This window comes from Talpa europaea (assembly GCF_964194135.1).
Source record: "Talpa europaea genome assembly, chromosome: 9".
In the NCBI taxonomy this organism is placed as follows: domain Eukaryota; kingdom Metazoa; phylum Chordata; class Mammalia; order Eulipotyphla; family Talpidae; genus Talpa; species Talpa europaea.
In genome coordinates, this window is record NC_140076.1 from 116,279,008 (window position 1) to 116,305,399 (window position 26,392).

Consider the following 26,392-nt stretch of genomic DNA (forward strand, 5'->3'; position numbering starts at 1 on the left):
GGGTAGGTGCTGCCTGATGCTGCGGGGGCGCGCCCTGAAGACGCGCTGGTGAAGGGGTCGGACAGGGCGCCTGCGGAGACCCCTCACGGGCCAGCGGTGCCCAGAGTGGGAGGCAGGCGCTGGCTGTCCGGGGTGAGGTGGGGCTTGGGGGGGGTCACAGGGTGTCTTCCTTGGGAGGATGGAAAGTCTCAGAATTAAATGTTGGTGTTGATGTCGCAGTGCTGTGACTGCTGACAACCATCGAATGTTTGGGGCATGTAAATTTCATCTCAAGAAAACTCTTGAAAATCGGGCAAACAGCAAAATAAAATTATATCTGGCTTTGGAAGATACTCTGGAAGAATCAAACTGCATGACTGAAAAAAAAAAAGGGTGAATGTGCAAAGCATGGCCTTGGACACACGGCGCCGCGGCCGGGCCCCAGCATGGCGAGGCGGCTGGGGTGCATCGGCACGGAAGATGCTGGGGAGCAAGTCTTCCCACCATGGGGGATAGCTGCACTCAGTTAAAAAAACTGCAATTGTTAAAATAAAAACTTACTGTTTTGAAAAGGCAGGTCAGTGCCGCCATCATGGGCAGGGAGTGGGGAGGGCCTTGACGCCGCTCATGGAGGGGAACGGTTGGTCAGTGCCCTTCTGACTGACCTGTCTGTGCCGACACAGTGAGCGATTGCAGCGTCACAACGGGGGCAAAAGTCGGAGGGCCCAGACACCCCGTGTCCTTTAGAGAGCATGTCCACTCAGACTGGCTGGCGAGGGCGGAGGCCTGGCCCCAGCACTGTCCCCGGGGAAGGCCGCGGCTCCGGGCGCCGTGGCGGGCCAGCGGTGTTGAGGGTGGGCATGGCCATGCTCCAGGAGGCGGCCTCGCAGCTCTAGCCACCCCGGCGAGGGCCCTCGTGCGCAGGGAGCTGCTGCGTCACTCACCAGGTTGGCCAGGATGTAGTGGTAGCCGATGCCGTTCTTCTCCAGCTTCACAATCTGCAAGACACAGTGCGAGGCGCCATCAGGCACTGGCGGTTCAGGCCACCACAGCAGCCACAGAAGCCACGCGCTCGGTTGAGTGTGACAGTGCGCCCCGCTGTGCCCCCAGTGCAGATCGGGGTGCCCACACCCGTCTTTCACAGATGAGGGGCTGAGGCAGAGTGAGGCTGAGGAAGGGCCCAGGCCAGCTGCTGCCATGTGGCAGGTGAAAGGTTTGGAATCAGTTTTGTCTGCGTCCAGGCCAGGAAGCACTCTCCTCACCCTAAGGACTCGGCTGGAACACTCGCTGCTTCTTCCGGAAACCTCCCCCCCCGCCCCCCCCCACATGGCGAGTCCTCCCTGGGGGGATCTTATCCCCTCCTTGAATTCCTCAGCACTGTCATGACAATATCTGCTGCTTAGATGGACAGGTGGTGGGTGGGTGAGTGGGTGGACAGATGGACAGATGGTAACTGGGTGGATGGATGGTCAGATGGTGGATGGTGGTCAGATACGTAGGTGGATGATTCCACTCTAGTTGTTGACCTTCCACCCTTGCACGAACCATACCCACCTTCAAATTTCATGCCTCCTTCCCTGTGCCGAGAGAGCACCCAGACAGTAATGGGCCCCCCACCTGCGTGCCAGAGGGAATGCCAGCATCATCTGGCCCTGCCACCGAGGAGCATGGGTGGTCCTGGCCCGGGGGGAGGTGATTTTCAGATCCCACAGCAGTGTGGACGCCGTGTGGGGGGCTGACTCTGAGCCTTTCCATATGGTGCCTGATGTAGTTAGCCCTTGGGGCCAGGCCCCAAGCGCGCCCCACGCTGCATGTCGGGCTCCCCCATCACTGCAACGGTGTGTTTGTGAAAGGATGTAGCAGAGGATTGCCTGGGCCTCCAGACAGCGCAGGACCCTCTGGGACGCAGGCCTTGTGGAGTCCTCGCTCCATCTACAAGTTAACTTGATCTATTTCTTTCTCTTTCTAATCATCAAATGGGGTCTATACCCTCTGCGCGAACCTCTCCCCTGCTCTGTGGTGGGATCATAAAGCGTCTGAGAAGCACTTGGGTTTCTTGAACTGAATAAATTTTCAAGGTTATTAAAATCCACATTCAGGCATCTACTTAATTGGATGTATGTGCATAGAGGCTCACAGATTTTTTATATAGGGAATAATTAAATGCAAGTGCACACAATGAAACCTGCCTAACTGTGGTTAGATCGTGAAATTCCGACCACAGAGCTTGAAATCCTACTGGGGTGATAGTTTTATTAATAACTCTTCATTACTTTCTCATCTTCTTAGCAGACGCTTTGCTGCCCTTTCAACGGTGAGATACCTTTATCAGAAACCTATTCCATTTCTAATAAACACCCAGAATAGCAGATAAGAGATATTCCCAAGCTCAGCACATGTGGGATGCTCAGGTAGAGTCTCTGCAAGGTGAAATTACAGGTGGAAACACAGGGGCCCGGTGACTTCTGCCTGGCGAGGATGAGCTGTCCAAGCTACACCTGCCTTCCAAGCTACGCTGCTCAGCCACCTGGTGCACCGCCCGCCCCCTCCACAGCCTTTGCAACGTGCATGGAAAGCTGACACTGGGGGTGGTGGGGCAAGACCCACGAGGCCTCCCTCCAGAGGCATGGCCTGCTGGGCAGGGCCCACCTGCACAGGTAGCCAGATCAGCACACACAGGACTCAGAGAGCGGCGTCGAGGGGGTGTGTCCGTCCCGGGAGCCTGGGCTCACTGGCTCCTTTCAAAGCTCCTTCCCAAAGTGCGCGATTCGCAGTCTGTCGGGAAAGCCCTCTGCATTCTCTGACGTCATAGGTCCCAAGGCCACGGTCTCAGTCCAAGTCCTCTGGAAAACCTTCAGCTCATTCAAGAAGTTTTCCTGAGTGTGGCCTCTGCAGCCCAGCCGCGCGGGAGCCAGGCTGTGCATAAGGCAAGGCCCCGGGCCCTCCCTGGGCCGAGCTGGTGTTGCGGTGGGGAGCGGGAGGTGAGCGAGGGAGGTCTCGGCAGGCGAGACACGCCTCGAAGACAGCAAGAGAGGGTGTGACGATGGGGCTGGTCTGGGCTCTCTAACCCTTTCTGAGCCTCATGGCCGCCTGCTCTCACATGGTGTCTTATCTCTTGACAAGGTGCAGTAACCCTTGCTGCTCACCACCTCGTGGCTCCCCACTCCCCGCAGAGTAATTTCCAAGCTCTCGAGGGGTTTCCTGAGGAAGTCAAGCCCGTGCTCCTCCGTGCCATGGTCTCTGGGTGGAGGCTCGGTGCCCTTCTCTCTCCCCGGGCCAAGCTGTCCTTCCTTCGGCTCAGAGCGGCTGCCCATGTGTCTCCAGCCCCACTCCCCTCCCGGGCTCTCTTAGCGCCGTCATTGGCCCCCTGTTCTTTCCATCCACTCAAAACACTTTTTGTTGACTGCCTGTAAGTGCCCAGTCCTCTGGAGACAGCAGGGAGGAAAGAAAACACCCCCGGCCCTGGTGGAGCTGGAGACACATGCAGGGACCCCCCCGTTTGGAGTCTGGAGTCGCTGGGTCCTTCCTCATTTGTATTGGGTGACAGACCCCGCCGCTGAGCATGGGGTTGTCAATGCTCACGTCAAGATGTCGGGCTGCCAGTCGGAGTGGACAGTCTAGGCCCGCCATGGTCACCAGTCAGTTGGCTGAACCCAGGGCGAATCATTGACCACTTGGACCTTAAGCCATCTTTCTGGAAACTGAGAGTCAAGTGGTCCGTTAAGTGTTTCTGAATTTCACTACTTTGGTCTTACATTTAAAAGAAATATCCAGCTCTTTAAAATGTTGATATCTGAGGATCTGAACACCCATAAACAAGCCACTTCCTTACAAAATGCAGCTTTGTTCTTTGACAAAGATGTAGTTTGGCTGAAAAGTTGCCTTTTGAGAGGCTGAGCCGTGTAGACAGCCCCTGTGCCGTGTAGACAGGCCCTGCTGGAGTTCACTCGCTGCCTTTCTCGCTACGAGTCCTGGGGCACGCGGGAGCCCTTGTTTCTCCATTTACGCCGGAGAGAACTGGACGGGAGCTGTTCCCCGGCTGGTGTGCGGGTGCAGGGGCTGTGTGTGGTGAGCCCGGGGGAAGGAGACAAGGGCTGCGGTCCTCGTCGTCGTCAAGCCGCCGTCCTGTAAGAACGTCTCGTGGGCGTTGGGCCCTTTCACCTCGCGTCTCGTCTGACCTTTGTGTGAGATCTGTACGCTGGCGGCCGTCCCCGTGTTACACATCCCTTCGTGCCCTCCGCGGGAGGATCGTGAGACGCAGCACCGCCTGGCACGGCGAACAGCCACGGGGCGTTGTTTACACGTTACTGGTTCCAAGAGCTTCGTGTACAGACGCCGCTCGCCAGAGCTGCCGCGACGGTGGTGTGGTGGTGCCGAGGAGGATGATGGTGACTCCGTTTTTCAGATCAGTAGCCCGAGGTGGTGCAGGCCTGGAGCCGGGCGGGCGAGGTAGAACCCCAGCTGGGCGGGCTCTGGTGTCGGCTCTTCCTCTTCCCCTTGTCCCGCCGCATTCACCAGAGCCCACGCCCGCTTCCAGCCCAGACAACTTTGGGTTCAACGGAACCCGCTTTTGCTGATTTCTCCTCCTGCGAGGGGAGGCCAGGTCATCCTCGGCAGAGCAGAGCACACCGTTCATGCCTTTGAGGACCCCTGGCCCCCAGTCTCTCCTGCGGTGCTGTGGAGGCCTGTGGGTGATTGCTGGGTGCTGCTGGGGTTCCCCGTGGGGTTCAGGGGCCTCGAGGGCCATCAGCAAGCTTTGTCATGTTGCCAGGCTCCTGAAGCTACCATCTTTAATCCATAGCTCTGTTCACAAGTGGTGCAGCCCCCCCGAGCACATGTGTGTGAATGCGAAGACCAGCGCTGCACACGCACACAGGCACGGCCTGCTGTTCTGAGACCAGAGGCGCCAGGCCTAGAGATGTCAGCTTAAAAGCTGTCAAGGTCCTTGTTTCCTCTCACAGAATGCGGGGCCATTGATTCCCCAGACACGTGAGTGTCACGGAAGAGCAGGAGGGTGCTGCTGCCACCTGGGACTCAGGTCACCAAGCCAAGTGGATGAGATGCCTGAGGCTGGGTGGCGGTAACAGGCCTGAAGCCCAGCCGGGAGCCGGCTCTGCAGCCTGCGCCTGTGGGGAGGGTGCTTCCTGGACTCTGAAATGCAGGGCCGCTTACTTTTAACACTATGGGGAAGCCTTGGAGCAAAGTTTTTGGCCAGCTGGTCTGCGGGCCACCCGAAGCCCACGGGGAGGCGCCTGTTGCGTGTATATTTCCTAGAATTTCAGAATTAAAGCTGATCAGCTCCAGGCGCTAAGGAGGAAAGTCTCAGACCTCGCAGAACTCTAGACCCCCAAGGCCCAAGAACTCAGCAGCTCCTTCTGGAACCACAGCACCCCTGCCCCTGGCGCTGCCCGCTACCTGGCCCAGGATGGCGCCGAGCCGCTCCGACTCGCAGTCCACCACCACCAGCCGCTCCTTCTTCTTTTCCAGGTCCTGGAAGAGCACCCGGTAGCCCTCCTCCGTGGTCGTCAGGATGTTGACCGCCGTCACCTGCCAGTTCTTCTCGGCGGCTGTGTCCAGGACCTTCTGCAGGACGGACAAGCCTGGAGGGAGGGTGAGCAGGACAGAGAAGTGCAGTCAGGGCACAGACGCCGTCACCCTGGCAGGCTCCACCCCAACCCGTGCCACCAGGCTCTGCTCCCCTGTGTAGCCCTGCAAGCCCCGGGGCTGAGGGCGGGCGCTGGGCCTCGTTGTCCCTGTCCCCAGAACACAGGTGAGGGGCAGTATCCTGGCTGCATGACCTGGCCTGGGCTCGTGACCTCCCTGAAGTTTAGTTTCTTCACCTGCAGGGGTGGTGATGCCACACCCACTCCTGCTCGTCTAGCTGGCAGGTGCAAAGGGTTTCAAAGTATCAGTTGTCACTGCCACCAGGCTCTCGGTAGCCTTGGCCTGCGTGTCTACCTGGCGTTGGGACAGATGCTCCCTGCCAGTCTTGCCTGGCCAGTGCATGTGCCCAAGGCCTGGCGCTCTGTCCTCGCACGGTGGGGGCGCAGCGTGGGTGCAGCTAGCCGCCCTCCCCTTATCCTGGCTGAGCGAGCGGGGTCCTTTTGTCCTTCTGCTCCATTCTGGGATGCAGGGGCGGGTCCGCTAGCGGTGCCACTTTGCGGCGTGGCCACAGGCACAGGGGCTGCGAGCCGAGCCGCAGCCAACTTCCTCCTGGGGGTGGGCGAGGGACTGACTGTGGCGCTTCAGGGTGCCTGGGGCCGTGTCCCTGCCTGGAGGCCTGGGGGGCTGGCTTTCTTGCTTCCAGCTTCTGCAGGACACTTCCCCTCGGGGCCAGCACATCTGGCCAAGCTTCTCACATTGCGCTCTGGCGGAAGTGCGCCTGCCCGCCTCGCCGCCAGGACCATGTGACTCTTGGGCCCGCCCAGGAATCGCAGGTGCGTGCTGTTTTAAGACCACCTGTGCGCAGTCTAAACCCCGCCTGAGCCCTCCCTCCAGCTCCCTGACAGCTCTCGTCCACAGTCTCCAGGACTCGGGGCACGGATGGCTTTGGGGGCGGATGTGGAGGCCGAGGGGTGCTTGCACTCAGGCCGAGTCAGTCTTGGTGCATAGATGTTCTGTCTCCCCATGAAGGGCTGGACCCCTCCGCAGTGGCCAGCGTGGCGTCCGGCCTAGGAACCACCCGCAGGCTGACCACCCTGTTTCCCCTCGTTGGTTCTTTTGTGTCTAGCGCCTGATGCGCTCGAGCCCTGCGTTTCTGGAACGCGGACTGTCTGGGCCGTTCAACTCCTGTCTCTCTTCAGCTGGCGGACGCTGCGGGGGCGTCCCATTGTTCTCCCAGTTTCGTAAATGGGGAAATTGAGGCTCAGAGCAACTTAGTCACGGTCCAAGGTCACACGCTGACAAAGGGCAGAGCTCTGAGCTCTGAGGCCGGTGGGGATGTTCAGAGCGAGGCCCTTCTGCCACCCCCGAGAAGACCCTCTGGTCTGACCTCATTTCTCTGGCTTGGCCACTTCCAAGGTCTGTGCTTCCTTATGTCTGACTCAGCCCTCTGGAGACACCCTCGCCGAGGCGTCTAAGGGGAAATTGTGGCAGTGAGAGGGAAGGGGAGTGGAGGGACCTGCCTGGCCTCCCCCACCAGCACGATGCCCGCTCCACTCCCCAAACCATTCCTGGTCAGTCTCCCGCAGGCCTCCTCTGATAAAACCTCTCTTTTGCCGAGGGTTCCTCTGCCTCAGTTTCCAGACCTTGCAAGCCACATTTACTGATTCACACCAGTGGTGACTGAGGCCGGGCGGGACAGGCGATGTATGGGGCGGCGGGACCGGGCGGCCCGACTCCCGGGAGGAGGTGAGAGGAGGGATGGGCGCCTGGGCTAGCGTTGCCCTGTGTGGGGCCGAGGGCGGCTCCCGCATGCCCGTGAGTTGGAGGGGGCTCCTGCTTCCTTTTTCTTCACTGTACCCACGTGGAGGGATGGGTGTCACCCGCGCCCACTGCGTGGTCATTGCACAGTGTTTGTAAATTGAGCCATTGTGCCGCGTGCTGGATCATGGCGTACGCCACGTGTTTCTCGATTAAACTAGAGAAAAATGGGCGAGTCCTAGTTAGAGCAGTGTTTGGGCTGCAAGAGAGGATGGTTTTACGTAGTACGATTTGAGGAAAGTGTATTCCAGAAAACAGGAACAGTAAAGGTGCGGAGAAGAAAAAGTTAAGGAAATATTTGGAAAATGGGATGTAAAATTAAAAATTTAGGTGGGAGCAGAATCAGAAGGGCCTGGGAGAGGTGGTGATGATGGGATGGTGGAGGTGATGATGGTGGGACGGGCATAGTTGTGGTGGTGATGAGAACAACTCAAACAGAGAGAGTAATTGGAGCTGGCGATACAGGCTATTTCTAGCCGTTCTCTTATTCAGTCCTCACAACAATTTCTGAGGTCGATGCCTTTTGTCTTCATTGTGGAGACGAGGGAACGGAGGCTTAGGCGTTTCCTCCCCTTTCTGTCAACGGTCAAGGAGGCCTGGAGAGCTTGGAGGGGAGAGAGATCAGACTCAGGCCCAGGCCCGTGCCTGTCTGGCTCCGGTCTGTGTCCTAACAGCGTGCGTGGGCGTGAGCCAGTGCGGAGGTCCTGAGCTGGGCTCAGGACTCAAGGGAGCTTGGCGAGCTGCCGTGCGACATGGCGTTAAGAGGATTGCTCTCCTGAAAGGACGCGCGTCCAGGCACGAGTAGAGGTTATCAGTAGCTGCTGAAAGCCAGCCCGTGGAAATAAAGCATCTCTGGGTCACTCCCTACACCTTGAGGGGCACCATCCTCCTTCCTGCCGGCCACATTCTCTCCATCCTGCACGAGTTTCCCTCCTGAGCCCCTGGCTTACCCCGGTCGGCATCATAGATGTAGACAAATTTCTGCCACTTGTAATGGTCGATGATGCTGATGAGGGCATCCTGCAGCTCCGGGCGCAGCTGAAGGACAAACTGGTTGGACGTGTCCACGGGAAAGCTGGGCGTGATGAAGCAGACGTGGAGGGCCCCGCAGAAGGAGGTCAGCATGTTGACGGTCCTCCGCTCGTAGAACCCGAAGATGGCGTACACGCCTTTGGAGAACTGGGAACAGACTGCAGGGGGAAGAGAAGGGTCAGCGGGCAGGAGACCTGTGGCCAGGCCATCAGGTGGGTCCAAGGGAACTGTCCACAGCCCACGCGTCCCGCCCAGCCCTGCCCGTCGTCCGTCACGTGGCCACGGCCCGCCTGACCAAGCAGCCCACCCGCCCTCCTGCCGGCCCACCGCTGTATTCAGCTGTTCATCCAGCCAACCCATCTGTGCCTTGCACTCGCCGCCCATCTGTCTAGAGCAGTTTGCCGAGTGCCAGTCCCATGCCAGATGTTGTCATGGTTACTGATCATCAACGCACACCAAGCCTGTGCGTGTTCTCCACAGGGACAGTGACCACGGGGAAGGGCCCCGGCTCATCTTGTAAAGGGGACACCCAGAGCTCAGAAGGTCATGACCGTGTCCAAGCTCGCTGCGCTCAGTCTTCTCTGAGTTGGACGGATATTTGGACCCAGCCCCAGAGTGTTTCCGTGCACAGCCCTGTTTCGAAGCAGAGCTTGACCACCCTACGGGAAGAAGACCCTGGGGCCGCCACCATGCAGGGCTGCCCCTCAGCTTCCAGGCCACTCCCCGCTGCACTTGTCCAGTCCACTGAATGACCCGGGCCCGGCACCTGTTGGAGTGTCTGCTTGGCCCCCTGCACGGCCCTCCTGGGGGCGCAGGGGCTTGGACTCCAGTTTTGGTGTTAGGCACTGACATTTATTCCCTTTCCAGAAACTGGAGGGGTCTTTTAAATCAAAACCGAGCAAAGGCATTGCTTCCCGTCCTTGTACAACACGTGTCACAAGTTGTGCAGTTTCCCACTGGCCACGGGAATCCTCAGACTCCTGGGCTCCGGGCTGAAGACCTGCCGTCGCTGGCTCCTTCCCGCCCGCCCGCCCTCCCAGAGCCTCTTCCCCGGCCTGCAGCGCCGCCCCCGCCTCGCCAGAGCTCCTTTCCAGCTCAGACCTCACCTCCTAGCGCAGCCTCCCTGCATCACCTCCTCCAAGTAGGGGCGCCAGCTCCCTCACCCGAGAAAGTCTCCGTCGCACCGCCCAGTCTTATTTCTCCTGCTTTAATGATGATTATTTACTGTGTCAGCCTGTGGCTGTTGGGTTAATGCTGATGCCCCGGAGCCTGCGGCTGTGACCCAGAGCCGGAGCGCCCCGGCCGCGGGCGGTGTCCAGTCAGCAGCTGTTGGGTGGAGACACTTTGAGTGCTAAGGAGAGGCCCGCAGGCCCCCACGGGATGAGGAACCCCGGGCCGCCGCCCCCCTGAGTGGCGACTCCCCCGCCCTTGGGTGCCTTTGCCCTCCAGCCCGGAGGACGCAGCGGGGAGCAGGCAGCGTCTGTAAGGTCTGTTGTAGTTGCCGAAATGGAGATCTCCGTAAATACAGATTTCTCCACCAGGAAGCACACGCTGCATGTCATTCCCCGCACGTTAAATATAGATTTGTCAAGAAGCCCATCCATCACCCTGGCGACGCGCAGGGAGTGCGTGCGGACCCTGCTCAACGCTGCCCTCGGCTCTGCGCGCGGTTCGGCCCCTGCCGTGGCACATCCTCGCCCTGCGGGTGCTGGGCCCTTGCTCGCGGCCCCACGGCCCCTTGCCCAGAGGGGCTCCGGGGCCCTTGCGGCCGGCCTTTCTTACCAGAACCCTAGAAGTCAGGGAGGTGGGACGGGACGGGCGGGCAGAGGCCGGGAAGGCGGGCATCGGCCGGTCCTTAGACCCTGGGGGTGAGGCTGTTCCCTTCTCACATCACCTGCTTCTTTCCCCGCTTTGCGAATCTCACTCCTTTTAAACTGAGCATCGTGTCCTCCCTCTGAGGCTAAGTGTGAGCTGCCACCCCGGCTCCTGGAGTCACTGAGGTGGACCCCGGCGGGGCTGCTCGGCCACTGACCCCAAGCCCACCCCTCGTTGCTGCGAAGCCTGCGCAGCAGCAGGAAGCCAGAGGGGCGGGGGGAGTGGCACTGGGCCGGGCGGGCTGGTCCCAGACGGAGACGCGGGGCTGCATGGCTGGAGCGGCGGGGGATCGCTGGGTGGTGGGAAGGCAGGGCACAGGCAGATCAGCAGATGCTTGAGACCTGGACGGGCGGGCAGAGGAGAGCCGTGAGGCCGAGGCTGGGCAGAGCCCCACGTGCGGCCGGGACGCAGGGTTTGCGGGAGCCGAGCGTCTGTGACTGTCTTGATGGACATTCCCCGGCACGTGGTCTCCGAGAAGCACCGGACTGGATGCCAGTGAGCGGACGCGTCTCCGCACCTACTTGTGTGACCCTGAGCGAGCCCCACGCACCCCTGTGCCTCCGTTTCCCCGTGTGTGAACTCCTGGTCTGGGTCCTGGACAGTGAACTTCTCTTCAGGCTGTGACGTTCTGGATTGTTATCTAGGTGACTGGACGGCATGGACTGACTGACCTCAGTGACCCGCTGGCAGAGCGTCAGTGCACACTCGCACGCCCAGACACCGACAGAGCCCCGGGGCCCGCGGGTCTGGCCGTCACGGAGTCCGAGCACGAGTCTCCTGGCAGGCGTCTGAGTCTGCGCTTCGGTAGGCTGCACCCTCGACTGTGCAGTCACCCGGCAGAGGGCGGGGGCCGAGGCACGTCAGGGCAGGCCCGAGAACCAGGACTCTGCCCGAGGGTCCACTGTGAAAGGCCCAGGACCCCCGGCAGAGCCCACCCCAGGGCTGTGACGCGAGCTTGCGGGGGCCGCCCTTTGCTGCTGTTTCCTGGCAGGGAGGACAGTCTCCTCCCTGCACCACCCCCTGGACGCCGAGCACGACCCCGCGGAGCCCCAGTCCCGGGCCTGCTGAGAAGCCAAGGAGCTCAGCCCCCGCCCTCCGCTGACAACAGCCGGATGACTTGACGCTTTAATATCTCACAGCTGACATTGTTCTTTCACCAGACACTCCACGCCGTGCCGAGTGCTTTCATCTGTTATCATGTCTGATTTTATAACTGCTGCGGGTGCGAGCAGGAGTCAGCAGCGCCCTGAGTGACAGGCCACCTTGCGGGCGCCTGCCCCTGGGCCAGGCCGGCTCTGCCCTTGAGGTCCCGCACTCCTGGACCTCAGTTTATCCACTTTGTCCATGCACTTGAACTGGAAGGTGCCCTAAGGACACTGGCCAGATGGCCCTCGGCATCTGGGGATAAGGCTCCCTCGGTGTGCCTCGGCCTGGCTTTGCCGAAGCCCAGGTGCTTTTCTTAAGCAACTCAGACATGCGCATTGATAGTACAATGTACTGGTGGTGCGTGGGGCTCTGGAAGTCCAGGGCTACCGTGCTGTGGCCATGAGGGCGCTGCTGCCAGTGCATGAACTGTGGGGGTCCCACATAGACCCCACACACTATGAGGCGTGGGGGCCACAGAGCCTCTGTTCCAGGTGCTTGGATGAGTTTGTGATTTTTGACAGATGTGCAGATTGGGGTTCAAGAACGGGAATGTTTCAGGCAGAAGGGGGGCTGGCCTTCCGGAGGGCAGTGTGCTTGGTGGGGAGACCTCCCTGGAGGTCTTGGTGCGTGGATCTCGGCGCCTGTGAGGCCTCCCTCACCTTCTCCGGTTTAGAATCAGGAGTCAGAGAGTCAGGCCCGTCGAAAAGCTGATTTCCTGTGGCTCGTATTAAAAAACCTCAGAAACAGCAGGTGCTGGCAAGGATGTGAAGTAAAGGAGCCGCTTACTGGGGGGTGCAGACTGGCCCAGCCCCTCCGGGGGCCTGGGGGGTTCCGCCATCTTGAACATGGAGCTGCCAGATGACCCAGAGCTTCCACCCCCGGGAGTCTGCCCAGAGGTCACAGCGCACTGACTCGGAAGCAAACCCCCCCCACCCCGTGTTCACTGCAGCACAGTCACAGCAGCCGAGGCCCGGAAAGGACCCCATGCCCCGAACAGGAGTGGCTGGAGAAGGTGGGGCCTACGCAGTGGACGCTCCTCGGCCATCAGAAAAGATGAACGCTTGCCTTCCGCGGCGGCAAGGATGGGGCTGAAGGGATGACGCTCAGCGAAACAGTCGGAGGAGGACGAATATCGATCGGGTCGCCCTGGCGCGTGGAACGTGGAGACACGGAACAAGGGGCAGCAGGAGGACAGCATGTGCAGGCTGACCGCAGCCCGGGCACCCCGCGGGGAGGGGCGGGCGAGGGGACAGAACGGGGCGGGAGGAGCACGAGGGCCAGGAGACGGGCCGGGGGGCCATGGTGGTGGGGAGCCACGGGACCACGCCCGAGGGGGACAGCGAGAGCCGTTGGGGGCCGCCTCAAGTCACACGCAGGGACACCAGCCGTGCCCCGGGCTGTGTTGCCCCAACTGAGAGCTGGATCCGGCCGCCGGACCTGCTGCCCAGCCCAGGAGCTGCCCGCTCACCGCGTCCGCCTTTGCCCGGCCAGCACTGGCCGGCGGGGAGGGACGCCGCACCCGTGACTCCCAGCGTTACTCCGCCCTCCGGGGCTGTGACCCACGTGGCGTTCCAGGCTGGAGAGCCTTGGGGAAACCAGGCGCCAGAGACAGCCTGCCTGTCAGGTTCGCGTGGGGGCGCCGGGGCCGTGGGGTGCGCCTGGCTGTTCAGGGCGCCGAGCACACAGGAAGGGGTTACGGGGAACAATGGAAGAGGCTGCTTGAGGCGGCCATGGGGACGAGGGTGAGCGGGCTTGGTGGAGCTGTGGGCGTCCTGCCAGGCTCCGAGGAGCCGGGGTCCCCTCACGTCCACACCTCAGCAGTCCCGGCGCTGTCATCTCAGAGGCGCGACCACAAAGTCATGCTCGAGAGACTCGTCGCTTGCTGAGGGTCCCTGCCATCCCCGAGGCAGGCTCCGCGGAGGGCGAAGCCTGTGCTCTCCCTGCAGCGGGTGAGCTTGGGGCGTGACCCTGGCAGGGGCCGGCTGCCCGCCTGTGCCGTCTGCCACCCACCAACTGCCCCTCTGCCTCCCGGGCCGGGCACCCTGCCGCCAGAGGCTAGGGCTGGGCCTGCATTTCTGTGTTAGTTCGGATGCTTTGCTTTCCTTACAGCCCACACGAGTGAAATCACCTGGTAGTTGCCTCCCTTGCTCTGATTCGTTTCACGTGGCACCATCCGCGGCCCAGCCGCGGTATCAGACTCGTTGTTTTGGTTCACGATGCTTCTTCCTGAGGAGAAGCCCCGCACAGGGGCTGCGGCCTGCGGTTGAGGAGGAAGGGAGGGGCCCCCGGGGGCCCAGGCCTCACGCAGAGGTGTCTGCGGCCAGCCCCAAAGTCCAGCCGGCCCTGGGGTCCACGGCAGAGAAGCTGCGCACACCACCCCCTACCCCCTACCGGTTCTGCAGAGAGCGTTTGGTTTGGAGTCTCTGAAAGATGCAGTGTCGCCTCACGCCTGCGCTTCCAGCTTCTGCAGGACATTCCAAGGAGCGCTGGACGGCCCTGGGCAGGAGTCCACCGAGGTCAAGGTGAGTCTGTGCTGCAGGGGACTGTTGGGCACAGGAAGTGGCCCATGCCAGCCTGCACAGCACCCAGCACTGGCCGAGGCTCCCTTGTACGGCCCGTGTCCTGGAGCACAGGCTCCGTGTCTGTCCGTCCATCTGTGGCACTGGCGTGCGCGCGAGCCCCAGGGCCTTACGCCCTCTCGTGACACCCCAGGATATTCCCGGCCAGGATATTCCCGGCCAGGGGGGCTGCTGAAAATGGGCGACGCCTGGAGACACCTTCCAGGTCTTCTCTCCCCTCTGTTGACTCCATCAGGGTGTGGCCGTGAAGTCCTGCCTCCCTGGCCAGGTACTCCTCGTGGGGCTGGCACTGGGTCCACCCGCATGGCAGGGGCTCCGGGCGTGGCTGCATGGGCTCCTGTGGCCAGGCTGGTTGTCTCCAGCCTCTGTCGTGGGCCCAGCACAGAGTCTTCCCCCAGCACTTCATTCCTTCACTCCCGGCATGTGCACCAGCACGTTCCAAGGCCCCGAGGCCCCTAAGATGGCCTCAAGCCACGCACGTTGCTGAGACTTGCCTGGGCTCAGCCTCACCGCCGCGGGCCGCCAGGGTCCGGTTTCTGCTGGCCACAGCGCCCCAACGGCTGGTCCTGCTGGCCGCATATGGCGCCGCGTCTCCCGCAGCCCCGTGTCTGTGCTGTGGGCACTGCCGTGCCTCCCACTGCCCTGTCCACGACCCTTCACCTGCAGCTCAGCAACTGCCTGGAAGGGGCCCTGCCCGAGGCTCAGCTGGGATCCGCTGGGGCCATCCCAGGGCAGGTTCTGCGTAAAATCCTCCCACTCCGTGGCTGTTGTTGAGTGACTTGCTAACGCCAGGTGCGCCCGAGACCAGCTCTGGATCCCCATGGCTGCTGGGGAAGGGTCCGACTTGTTTCCTGTGTCCTCCTGGCCTCAAGCCCACGGACTAAGGGCCTCAGGGTGCCCCAGCCATGGACCTTTACCCTGCGGTCACCCAGGAACCTCTACTCCAACGTTGCGCCCGGGACTGTTGGGCTGGCCGCGGTCAGTGCACTCTCGCGAGACAGGGGCCAGGAAAAGGCCCTCATGGCCCCCGGGGTCGCAGCCCTACAGTGTAGTTGGCCGGCTGCATGGTGGGGGCTGTCCCAGCAGAGAGAAGCACGTGCAAAGGCCTGGAGGCCCGGCCTGCCGCGAGGCCACAGAGCGGAGTCTGCGGAGGGGGCAGAGGGCAGGGCCTGGGGCTTCTGAGAACGAAGCAAAGCTCGAGGCCGGTGGCTTCCTGGGGCACAGCTTTCCTGAAAGTGAGGTGGGAGAGTGGTGTGGGGGCGCTACCCGGCCCCTTCACTCAGAAGCCAACAGGGGATGTTTCTGGGGAAGGAGAAACAGCGAGAGGGAGAGGGGAGCAAAGCAAAGCAAAGCGAGAGAGGGAGACTGGTGTGCAAATGAGCTGTTGAATATTCACATGACTCAGCCGGTCCCACCATGGGCGTGTGCAGCTGCTTGATGTGTGCGAGGCCTGCACGTTCACGGAGCTGGCAGGGACCTGAGCTGGGGAGCCTGTCCGTGGCAGACAGACAAGGCTAACGGGCTGGAGATGTGAGGGGGCCGTGTCAGTCACCCTGGGCCCATGCCTGCTGAGGGGCGCGGCGTCCTGGCGCGGGGCTGCTGGGGCGGGACGGGACTTGGCTGGGCCCCACTTCCAGGAGCTGCCGGCGCTGTCAGACGTGCTTTGGGGGAGCAGCTGAGAAGGTGCTCTCTGGAGCAGCAGCGTGTGCTGGGGAGGGAAGAGGCATTGCGTCCAGAAAGGAGGTCTGGCTCCAAGAATGCAGATTTGTGCCCACCTCTGGTGCCCGGCCCTGAGATGTCTGTCTGTCCTGGGATCAGCGGGGAGGGGCCGGCGGGGACCATAGGCGCGGGCTGCTGCGGGCCCTCTGCCCCTTCCCAGCCAAGGGGGCTGGAGGAGGAGGATTTATGAAGGGAAAATGGCGCCGTCCAGCGGGCTAGCGACCCTGCGGTCCCAGCGGAGCAGGGGCTGGGGGCTGGGCGGGGGTGGGGCCAGGGCTGCATCTTGTGGTGGATGCGGGAAATACTGGTGTGAGTGACCTGGTGCAGCGGGAGGGGAGGCCGGTGGTCATGGCTGCTGGTCTGCAAAGCACTCTTCCCTGGTAAGGACGGGCTGCCAGCCACGCGCCTCCTGGTCTTCACTTGTCCTGGCCGCTGGCGCTCCGCGAGCCTGTGTCCAGCCTGGTGTGTCCGTAGCTGCTGTCCCAGGGCACTTGCAAAGCGTTCTTGGTCTTCACAGTGCAGTGCCAGGCAGGGCCCACACCCCTGTTTTCATGAGGAAACAGGCCAGCCCTGGCCTGGGTGGACATGCCAGCTGAGGTGGACGTGCCAGCTGAGGGCCCAGCCTGCCCCCTTGGCCCAGGTGCCCAGCTACGAGGCGAGGTGGTCACTCTCATGGTCTTCTTGCCCAGAGCCCCCTTGGGGGATAGCAGGGCCGGCAGGCTTACCGGGCTGGGGCTTCCTGTGCTCTCCCCTGGGACTCCCACATGCTCAGCACCCTGCGCTCCCCGGTGCTCTTCATGGGGCTTGTTCCGGGTCCTCTGCCACAAGGCGCAGCCCCCCAGGCCTCTCACTGCCCACTTCAGGCCCTGGTCGGCCCCTCAGGGCTCCCGCGGGCGTTGGGAGGGGAGTGACAGCCGGGGCTGGGGCTGCAGGGACAGCGGCGACGCGCAGCAGCACACACGTCCCGTGGGGAGGCGGGAACGCTACCGGGGCTTCAGTGACTTCTACCAACATTTCTGCAAATACAAAGTCTAGCACCTGAGAAAAAATAAGCAGAGGCTCCAGAAGACAACGACATCAGTGAAGATGAACAGGGAGAAAGGGACGCAGGAGCAGGCGCACAGGCCCGGGGCCGGTGTGAGCGGGCAGAGCCGCGGAGCCCCTGCCGCCGCCGCCCGGGGCACGCTCCGGAGAACCGAGGGCAGCCAGACCCACAGCCGCCGGCCTCTCCTCACCGAGAGCTCGGGAACCTGGAGGAGGCTAAAGACAGGGCAGGATGAAAGCCCAGAGAGGGGCCGGGCCGGGACCCCGCGGTGGGCAGGGGCCGGCTGCAGGACGAGCGGGCAGGCCTGCGATGGGGCCGGCGCTCCCAGCCCGACGTCGTGACACAGGCAGCGGCGCAGTGTGGCCCGACAGGCTGAGTCTCGGGAGGCGCACGGGGCCGCGGAGAGCGGGAGAAGCCCCGGCGCGGCAGCACGGGCCAACGAGGGCCAGCGACCCGCCGCGGAGCCCAGCAGGGTGGGCACCAGGCGCAGCCGAGAGAACATGACCCCCCCCCACCCCGGGCCCAGCACTGCCTGTCAGGGGAGGCCTTTGAAAGAGAAGATGCAGAGGCGACATCTCCACACAACCCCGTGTTCGTCCACAAAGCCCCGCTCACGGAGACACCGAAATGACGCTGTTCATGAAGGAGAAAAATATTCCGGACTAAGAACGGAATGGAATAGAGAAGCAAAAATGGAAAATTCAAACATTTACTAGATCTGAAGGGAGCGAAGGGGTGCTCCCCCTCAGAGGGGCGTGAGCCCGAAACGCGCGTCCGTGCCGGCGAGCCCGCAGCCTGTCGGGAAGCTGGGAGGCCCCTGCCGGCCGCGCGCGGAGCAGCAGAGCCGGCGTGGAGGTCAGCGAGAGAAGAAATGCCCTGGGGAAGCTCCGAGTCCGGCCCCTGCCGCGCCGGCAGCCGCGCAGAGGACGTGGGAGGCGCGGCTCTGCAGGGGCCCACGTGCAGACCAGACGGGCGCGGCCCCCGCGGTAAGACGTGGCGTCTGAGGCCCTGAAACGGGCGGGTCCCTGGCACGGCGCACGGCACCGGCCTGCCAAGGCCGGGTGACCACTGTGATGGAGCTTGGGCCGGGAGGTCAGAGGGGGCAAGGCCCGCGCGTGAGGCCATGAGGGGACGGAGTGGCGGGCGCTGGAGCTCATCGCCAGCGTGAAGCCCTAAGTGAAACGTTAATAAATAGTTGGGGGTCGTACTGTGACCCTTCGCAGCTGATCTGATCGCAGTTGTAGAAAACTCAGAAACGCGACTGAGGAGGACTAGAATTACTGAGTGAACATAAGGTCACTGGATAGCCCATCAGTCTAAAGTCATTTCTAAAGTCATACCATTTGATATACCAGCAACAAACCATTGTAATTAAAAAAAATTGTTTATAATAACATCGAAAGATACTCATTACCTTGAAAGTAACTCTCACTAAAGATGTGGAAGGTCTCTGCACAGGAAACAATGAAATGTTACTGAATCAAACCAAAGACGATCTACATACAGTGGAGTCACAGACTCTGTTCCCGGGTGCAGAGGCTCAGCATTTAAAGATATTGATTCCACAGAAGCCACATGTCAGTTAAATGTGATCCCAATTAAACTCCCTGTAGGTTTTTTAAAAAAAGCATGCTGAGATGCTGGCTCCGAAGTTGCTATGAAAATACAAAGGCAGAGCCCCAGTTCCAAAACAGTTTTGAAGTGTGAGGCGCAAACAGTTGCTGTCGCGGTCCCGAGTTAGATGAGCTCTAAGCCCAATGAGACAGACCGGCAGAAGAGAAAGGAAAGACCAGAAACAGAGCCTCATAGGCTCGGCCACTTGATTTATGACGAGGCCGCTGAAGTTCAGTGGGGAAAGGTGGTATTTTTCAACAAAGATGCCATCGGCTGGATACTGCATGGAGAGATCCGTGCCGGACCCTTCATCACACCAAGCACGCAGATCACTCCCCGATGGATTGTTTGTCTACACGGGAAAGATCACTCCAGCAGAAGGGAATGCAGGACAGACTTCCTGACTCGTAGGCAGCACATTCTTAAACAGAGATGCAGCTATCCGTAAAGGGGAAAAAAAAATTGCTGCTAAGTTGGACGCATTAGCATGAACAATTTCTGTTCTGTACAGCAAGAGACAGCATGGAGAGCGAGAAAATGCAAGCTATAGAAAGGCCGATGACGCCACAGCACGCGCAGCTAGCCACGGCCCACGGCGGCCCCGTTGGGGGGAGCGGACGGCCCGGCGGAGGACGGCGAGGGGCCTGGCTGTCAGTCCCTTAAAAAGCATATCACCCTCTCAATAAACACACGGAATGACGCTGAAGCTCACGAATACTCAGGAGAAATACAAATTAAAATCACAAGCCGTTATCACTCCACCCCCACTGGGGGCTAAAATTAGCATGACTGACAAGGCAGCGTTGGAGCGGATGGCGCCACGGAGGCTCACGCTGCGCTGGGGTGGAAGTCGGCGCAGCCTCTTGGGCGCTCCTGGGCATCTCTGTTAAAGCTCAGCATCCTCAGGCCACGCCCAGGTCTGCCTCCGACCAAACACACGTGCATGCGTGTGCACCAAGACACACTCGGGACACGCACAACCTCGTCGCTCCAGAGGGCAAACGGCTGTCCCCAGCAGAACCGTGCGGAGGCGTCGTGAGGCTCTCGCAGGGCTGCCGGCCGGCCGACGCGCCGAGGGCAACACCCAGCCAAGAAAACACGCTCATGGCACATGGAATGGCACATGGAATGGCCCTACTTGTTGGAGACCCCCAAGGCGTGAGGTGCTGACACAGGGAGAATGTCGGGGTCGTGACTGCAAGGCTGGTCAGCACGGGCTGGAAGACGCCCGTGTCCAGACCACGATGTCCTTTCCTGTGTCAGCAAAGCTAAGCCTGTGGAACAGGCCAGAGTAGAGAGGGGGAGAATATACCTGATGACGCAGAGCCCGGTGGTGAGCGTGCACCCGCACCAGGCCAAACGCTGAGAGTGCTTCCCTGTCTAGTGACCAGCCAGGAGGGGAGGGGGCGGCTGTACCGAAAACATGAGTTGCTCCGGGCACTCGGAGCCAGAGGCCTTGTGTGTCCGGGTCCCGCTTCTCTTAAACTCTGTTTTGTGCCTGTCAGTTCTTTATTCTGGGTTCTTTGGATTCTCCTCCTCAACCCTGTTCACCCAAGCCAGTCTCCTGCTGCTGCATGTGTCCTCGCTGGCGGAACCCATGCGGGTGCTTAGCAATGCAGGCTCAGGGCGGTGGACCCAGAAAGGACATCATGGGGTCACTGCAGGCCGGCCAGGGCTCTCACGGGAGTAGTGTCTAGGGCCGAGGGCAGGAAGGAGCTTCTGGGTCTCCGCACCTGTGCTTTCCTTTGAGGTCAGTCGCCTGGCTGTGGAGTTTGCTCTGAGTGCATGTGGTTGCCTTTACGTTTAAAAAGTTAAACCTGAGAGAGAAACCGGAAACCTAGATTTTCAAATGAAATGCCTGGATTTTAAAATGTGAGAACTAATTTATGAAAACCACGTACATCTGTGAGGCCATGTGCATTCGTCTGTGAGCTGCCACGCTGTGACTTCTGAGGGTAACTCAGCTTGACGAGGAAGTTTGGGCTCTGGGCCCAGAGCCTGAGGAAGTTGGGGGCCTCCAACGGAAACTGGACGGCGATAAAGCCAGGGCCCGACTCTGCATCAGGGCCTGCCCTGCCCTGCCCTGCCTGTCTCCCTCCCTCCCTGTCGTGGGTCGCAGGCCCCTGAACTGAAGAGCTGAGCCCTAAGGAGGAGTTTTAAAACTTGTCTGCGATGTTGTCAGACGTGATAGCAGCATCACAAAAAACAAAACAGGGCTCATTCTGTGAGCTCCTGGAGATTGTAAACCTGATGAGGGAAAATAGTCTAAGCGTCACCATTGATGGAGCACCAAGGGCAGGCGCTGCCACATCTCGTGGCCTGAGAGGCAGGAGCCAGGTCCGACGTGCAGAGTCCACCTGGCCAGAGGCAGTGGGAGCACCCCCTGGGCTCCTGGGGGGCCATCTGTCACTAACCGTCTCGCTCGTGAGCCGCTCCCTGGCCGAGGCACTCCCGGTGTGCAGGAGGCTGGCACCAGGGCACCGGGGTTGGGGACGAAAGAAGCTTCACCTGGGGTTGTTGGCAAGAAGCAGGAGGTGACTCAGCTCTGCCCCTCCCCCCTGCTAAGTAAGGCAGTGGGCTTAGGAGGCTTTGGGGGCTGGGGTCGGCTAGGGGCTGGGCTTGGCTAAAGGTCAATGGCCAGATAAGGGGCAGCTCATGCGGGGACCCACGCAATGGGGCTCTCCCCAAGTGCTGGTGTCCCTCAGGGGCCCCCACTCTGGGCAGCCCTCCCCCACTCTGTGTTTGCAGCCTTCAGGGTGACCTTGGAGCTCAGCTCAAGGTTAGTCCATGAGCCTCGAGACTCTACTGTGTCTGCAGAAGCAAGTCTTAGAGAAGACCCAGGTGGGGTGCGGCCAGGAGCCTGGTTAAACCTCAGGGCTGTGCAGACGGCTGCCTCCAGGCGCCCTGGCCTCGGGGAGGCGGGCAGGGTCGGCACTGGCACACCCCTGGGGAGACGGCTCGGTGGCCGCGGGGTCCTCTGCCCAGAGCTCGCAGCAAGCGCAGGGGCTTGTTACACTCGCCACCCTGCCCGTGCCCCGGACCAGCCCAAGCCTGAGCTGGGGACAGCTCCCGCCTCGGCACAGAGGCCCTGGGAGGAGGCGGGGACCAAGGGCCGGTGCTGTGAGCGTGCGAGCCGTCGGGAAGTCACGCATTTCAGGGAAACAGAAGAGTCTGTGACTATTTCTCAAAAAATTAACAACAGAGCTACCCTAGGGCCCGTCAGTCACACTTCTGGGTATTTTTCCGAAGAACAAGAAGCCGCTGACTGCAGAGCCACAGCAGCCAGCGCTCGCCTGTCTGGCTGTAGGGTAAGGAAAAATGTCAGGCTTTTCTGCCCTCCCGCCATCGGGACAGATGATGGATCCCTGCGGTCCTGACTGCATGCCTGATGGCGGCACCTGGAGTGGGGTGTGGGCACAGGTAGATGGGATTCACCTGGGCTGAGACTGGGCTTTTAAGGGCGGCGTCACGGGGATGCCAGAAGAAGCCGAAAGAGAAGCCGAGAGAGAAGCAGAGAAGCAGAAGCAGAGATCACCGGAGAGCCCAGATAGAGTGAGGATTGGCTGGGGCCCTGCCTGCCGTATGTCTGGTGAACCCCAATAAAAGACCTGCAAAACCCACTGAGGACCCTGACTCCTTTATCCGGTCTGCTGGATCATAGAAAACCTGCCCTGTGTCCATTCCTGCCGCTACACTAGCCCTTCGGGGAGACTGGCCGAGGCGCCCCCTTGGCCGGAAATATTACTGAGGGCGGGCAAGTTTGCCACTGGCAGCAACATGGGAGGAGTCGAGGGGATTGGAGAAGGAACATTAAGTCAGACGGAGAAAGGCGAATACGAGTGATGTCACCATTTGTGCGGACGTGGGACAGGGCAGGCGGCGGTGGGGGGAGCGATGGGCCAGTACCTGCCGCCGACCGGCCGCCGGGAGTCCCGGGCAGGGCCAGCGGGTGTGAGGCGGCGGGGCGGGGGTGCTGTTAGAGAGGGCGGTCTTCGGGAAGTCCTGCAACTTGCCCCTCACTCACACCTGCCAAAGCACCTGCCAGCGGATGCTGGGCCCAGTTTTCTGGACAGCATGACCTCGCCGACCTGCCGCTGCGCGTTCAGCTGGACTTAGTGGGAAGCTCCAGCCGGCGGAAGTGGGAAGACAACGTAACGCCAGAGCCCGCTTCAGCGAGCCCGGGCAGCCTAGCGCACTCAGTGCGGGCAGCGGCTTCGCCTCTGCTGAAGCCCGAGAGCACAGAGGACACGGCGTGGACCGTCCGTCGCCCCAGCAGTGCGAGGCCTGTTCAGGGGGCGAGGGAGCGAGCGAGTCCCAAGGAGCCGCGCTGGGCCGCCGCGGCCAGGGAGGCTGGGAGCCGGCCCCTTGGCGCTGCTGGCCCCGGGGGGGGTCTCGGCTCCTCTCCGCGCTTGGCCGAAAACACAAGACTGAGTAGAAGAAACCCCGGCTTAGGCTCCGGTGAGCCGAATCCTCGATGCCCTCGTCTCCCCGGTGAGGGAGACGTCCCAGGGCTGAAGGAGGTGCCCCGGATCTGGGGCCCCCATCCCGCGCGGAGGCCACGAGTGTGGAGGTGGCAGTCGGGCCCTGGGGAGGCCCCCACTTGCACCTCGGCCCGGCGCGGTCGGGGCAGTGTGCCCGTGGCTGCTGTCCTGGAGGACCCAGCTTGGAGGAGCCCCTGGTTTGTAGTAAAGGACTTGAGGAGTTGGGGGTGCAGAGCCTCCCAGGGAAGAGGGTGCAGGAGCTGGAGCTGGTTTGGCCTCCAGGCGGCAGAGCCCTCCTGGCGGGAGAGCGGGGCAGGGGCTCCAGGCGCCCCGAGCCGCAGTCCCACATGCTCCCTCCCCTGGCTCCTGGGGTCGGAAAGGGCCCCCGCCCCAGCCCGAGTGAGGGCGCATGGCAGGGCCCGCGGCGGCCCAGGCCAGAGGCCCAGGCCCAGGCCCAGCCCAGTGTGGGGGAACGCACCGGCCTCGCCCATAAACGTGGCCTGCACAGGAACACTCGCGCTTTGGCGACAAAGGGGAAGACGTACGCGGCTCGGGGGGCCTGGCAGCGCCAGGGAGAGGGGGTGCCTGCTGGGCTGGGCAACCCCCATCACCCGGGAGCACTGGAGAGGAAGCTGGGAATTTGGGGTGCCAAGTTTGCCTTTCACCCCACTCGGCGACGCTGAGGGGTCAGGGGCCGCATCAGCCCTGCAGGTCTAAACCACGGCCCCCTCTGCTCTCTCAGGTGCTCCGGGCCGCAGGCCGCCTGCGGGAACACGTGGATGGAGGCTGCGCACCGGCGGGGCCCGCGGGCGAGGGCCAGGTAAGTCTTGGGAGGCCCTGGGGTTCCAGCGCGGTCAGCCTGAGCGCCCCGCAGGGGCTGTGGGGACAGGCAGCCGGGGCTCCTGGCTTTGAGTGAAGGGTTGCGTGGTTTGCTCAGAAAACTGGTCTGCGTCAGCGACGAAAGGCCTAGAGCGAAATGGAGAAACCGCGCCGACGACGCATGGGCAAGTGGGGCGGCAGGCGGTGTGGCTGCGCAGGGAGAGCTTGCACCAGACACCAGGTGCTGATTCACCAAAGCCTCGGGGCTGGCGAAGGGAGAGGCGCGGGGCTGGGGGCGAGGCGCCCCGACATGCGACACCCGCAGCATGGGAGTCGGGGAGTGGATGAGGGCGCGGGGGACACACACAGTGGAAGCGCTGAAGGGGTGGGAGCCTGGGGAGGAGCGGCCGGCGGAGAAGCTGCTGTCGTCCTTGGAGAACTGTCTGGTTGGGAGAGTTGTGGGCGCGCATTTGGGGTTAAATGTTCTTGCTCGCCCAGCCCTGGGGAGAGCGGCTGCTTGTCTCTGTCTGAGGGAGGAGGCGGCTGAGCCCGGGAAAGGTAAGGCAGGTGGGGGCCTGGCCTGGACCCGGGTCCCCTGCCTGCACACCCGCGCGCCCCCTGCTCTCGAGGGAGTCTGGAACCAGCTGTTCCAGAACAGTCTAGACCCCAGGGAGGGTGGCATGGCGCGCGAGTCCTCTGCTGGATTCAGGAGCTCTGTGACCTCGACCTTGCTCTGCAGCTCCGCTGACCCCGTCTCGCCCCCGGCCCCGCCCAGTGGCTCTGGCACACAGGTTTCATGGAGTCGGGGCCTCTGCTCGGTGCGAAGAGACTCAGGCGGGGCCAGCGGGGCGGCCCCCAGCGGCCAGGCTGTGGAGAGTGTCTCAGGCCTTCCCGTCCCGTCTTTTTCCTGCCTGGTCAGTGACACGTTTCCTAACAGGCTTCTGTCTTGTGAGAGGCATCCAGCTTCAGCCTCTGCTTTCGCGCTGCAACCACAAAAGCATGTTCTGCTTCCCAGGTTTGCACTTCATGAGTGGCCTCCTAGTGGGGTGGGCGGGTTTTGGGTGGACGTACAGGCTGGATGCCCCCGGGTCACCCTCCCTGCTGCATCCCAGTGCAGCTCTACTGAATGCCCCCCCTGGGTGCTAGACGCTCGCTGGGCTCTGGGGACCTCGTGAGCAAAGCAGAGCCCACTGCTGTCCTGTGGCAGCCGGGCCTCGGGCGTGGAGTCCATCGCTGTCCTGTGGCAGCCGGGCCTCGGGTGAGCGGCCTGGGGTGAAGCTTGGCTGTGGCCTGGGCTGGTGGGTGGTGCTGTGAGGGCTGTGAGCAGGGACCTTGCCTTGCAGGGCCTGTGGGTGTAGGTAGGGCGCCGTGTGGTGGACAAGTAGCTATTTGGGGGGCGGTCACTGCTCAGCGGACACGGCCGTCTTAATGAACAGCCCATTTGTGGTTTTGAAAGCTGAAAGTGGCCTACAGATTAACCACCTCAATGGTACCTGAAGGACAATAAAGTCCAGGAAAATTTCCTGTGATGAAGTTGGGCTTCAAGTGGCCGGGAGGATCGAGTGACCGGGGAGGATGCAGGCCTGCACAGCTGGGCAGAGCTGCCCGGCCCTACTCAGCCCTCACCCTCTTACGGTTCGTCCTAAAGAGCAGCTTCGGGCTGAGTCTCTGCCCCTCGCCCCGACGGAACTAGGACTGGGTCAGGATGTAACCACTTTTGTCACCAGGTACAACAGCCATAAAATAGCAACCGTGCCTGCAGTGCCTGCTGTTCACAGCCCCCCACAGGTGCGGCGCTTAGACCTTTTCACACCCTCACGCGTATTCTTCTCAACTTCGAGAGGGTAAGAAAAAACAAGCACAAAAAGGGCATCCTTCTAGCAAGTGCTGTCCACGCCCTAGATGGGAGCCAGCACTGGCAGACACGGCGCTGCAGCCAGGCCCAGCGCTGCAGAGGAGGCCCAGGCCCAGCGGAGCCCGGAGAGGTGGTGCTGTCACGGGCTGCTGCACACTCAGCGGGGACGAGGAGCGGGGTGAGCTTGGGATGAGTTCTCTGTGTCCGAATGTCCCCCGCCTGTGAGCCTCGGGGGCAGGCTAAGCTGCTGATGGGAGGACGTGGCCCTGCCCGGGGGAGAAGGTGTGACGCACCCCCAGGAGGGGCGAGGGGGGACACCTGCACCAGGTGTGTCCACCCCCATTGCCCTGTAGGTGCCCTAGAGGCCGGTGCCTGCTGTGGTGTGGACCGGCTGGTGCTCGAAGCCCGACGGGCACCTTTCATTTTCACTGACGATATTTTCAGTAATTTTTACTTTTAAAACTGGGTAAAGCAGTCCCCGTAGTCGCCCTGCAAAACTTGCAGCGTTCGTTGCCTGCGTTCAGGAGCCACGGCTCCAGGCCCGGGCCCGGCGCCTGCCTGGCTGGCTGGCTGTCCGCGCCTGCGCTTGGCCCGGCCCTGTCTCGTCTCAGTGTTGCGACCCGCAGCCCAGACGCCCATCTGGCTCTGCGCTGACCGTGCTGGTGCAGAGGGGCCCGCGCTGTTCACTCTCAGTTCCTTGTTCCCTAATCGTCCTGGGTGTTGTGGGGGTGGGGTCGAGACGGGGGCCTGGGGCGTGGCCTGGAGTAGCGATATTTCAAGAGGAAGGACAGGAACACACAGAAAAAGTGACAGGTGACCTAGCAGT

General features: G+C 61.9%; 1 protein-coding gene across 4 annotated transcripts in view; it reads right to left on the reverse strand.

Moving 5' to 3' along the window:
- Positions 1-26,392, reverse strand: part of GRIA1 (glutamate ionotropic receptor AMPA type subunit 1) — a gene marked incomplete at both ends in the record, with an annotated part of 121,501 nt that overhangs the window by 56,381 nt on the left and 38,728 nt on the right. For 3 of the 4 annotated variants that reach the window (XM_084241838.1, XM_084241836.1, XM_084241837.1), the window contains 3 exons: positions 924-977; positions 5,395-5,579; positions 8,352-8,591. In XM_084241838.1, coding sequence (XP_084097964.1) covers positions 924-977; positions 5,395-5,579; positions 8,352-8,591 — 479 coding nt within the window. The remainder of the gene's footprint in view (positions 1-923; positions 978-5,394; positions 5,580-8,351; positions 8,592-26,392) is intronic. The other variant, XM_084241839.1, reaches the window with a different exon arrangement.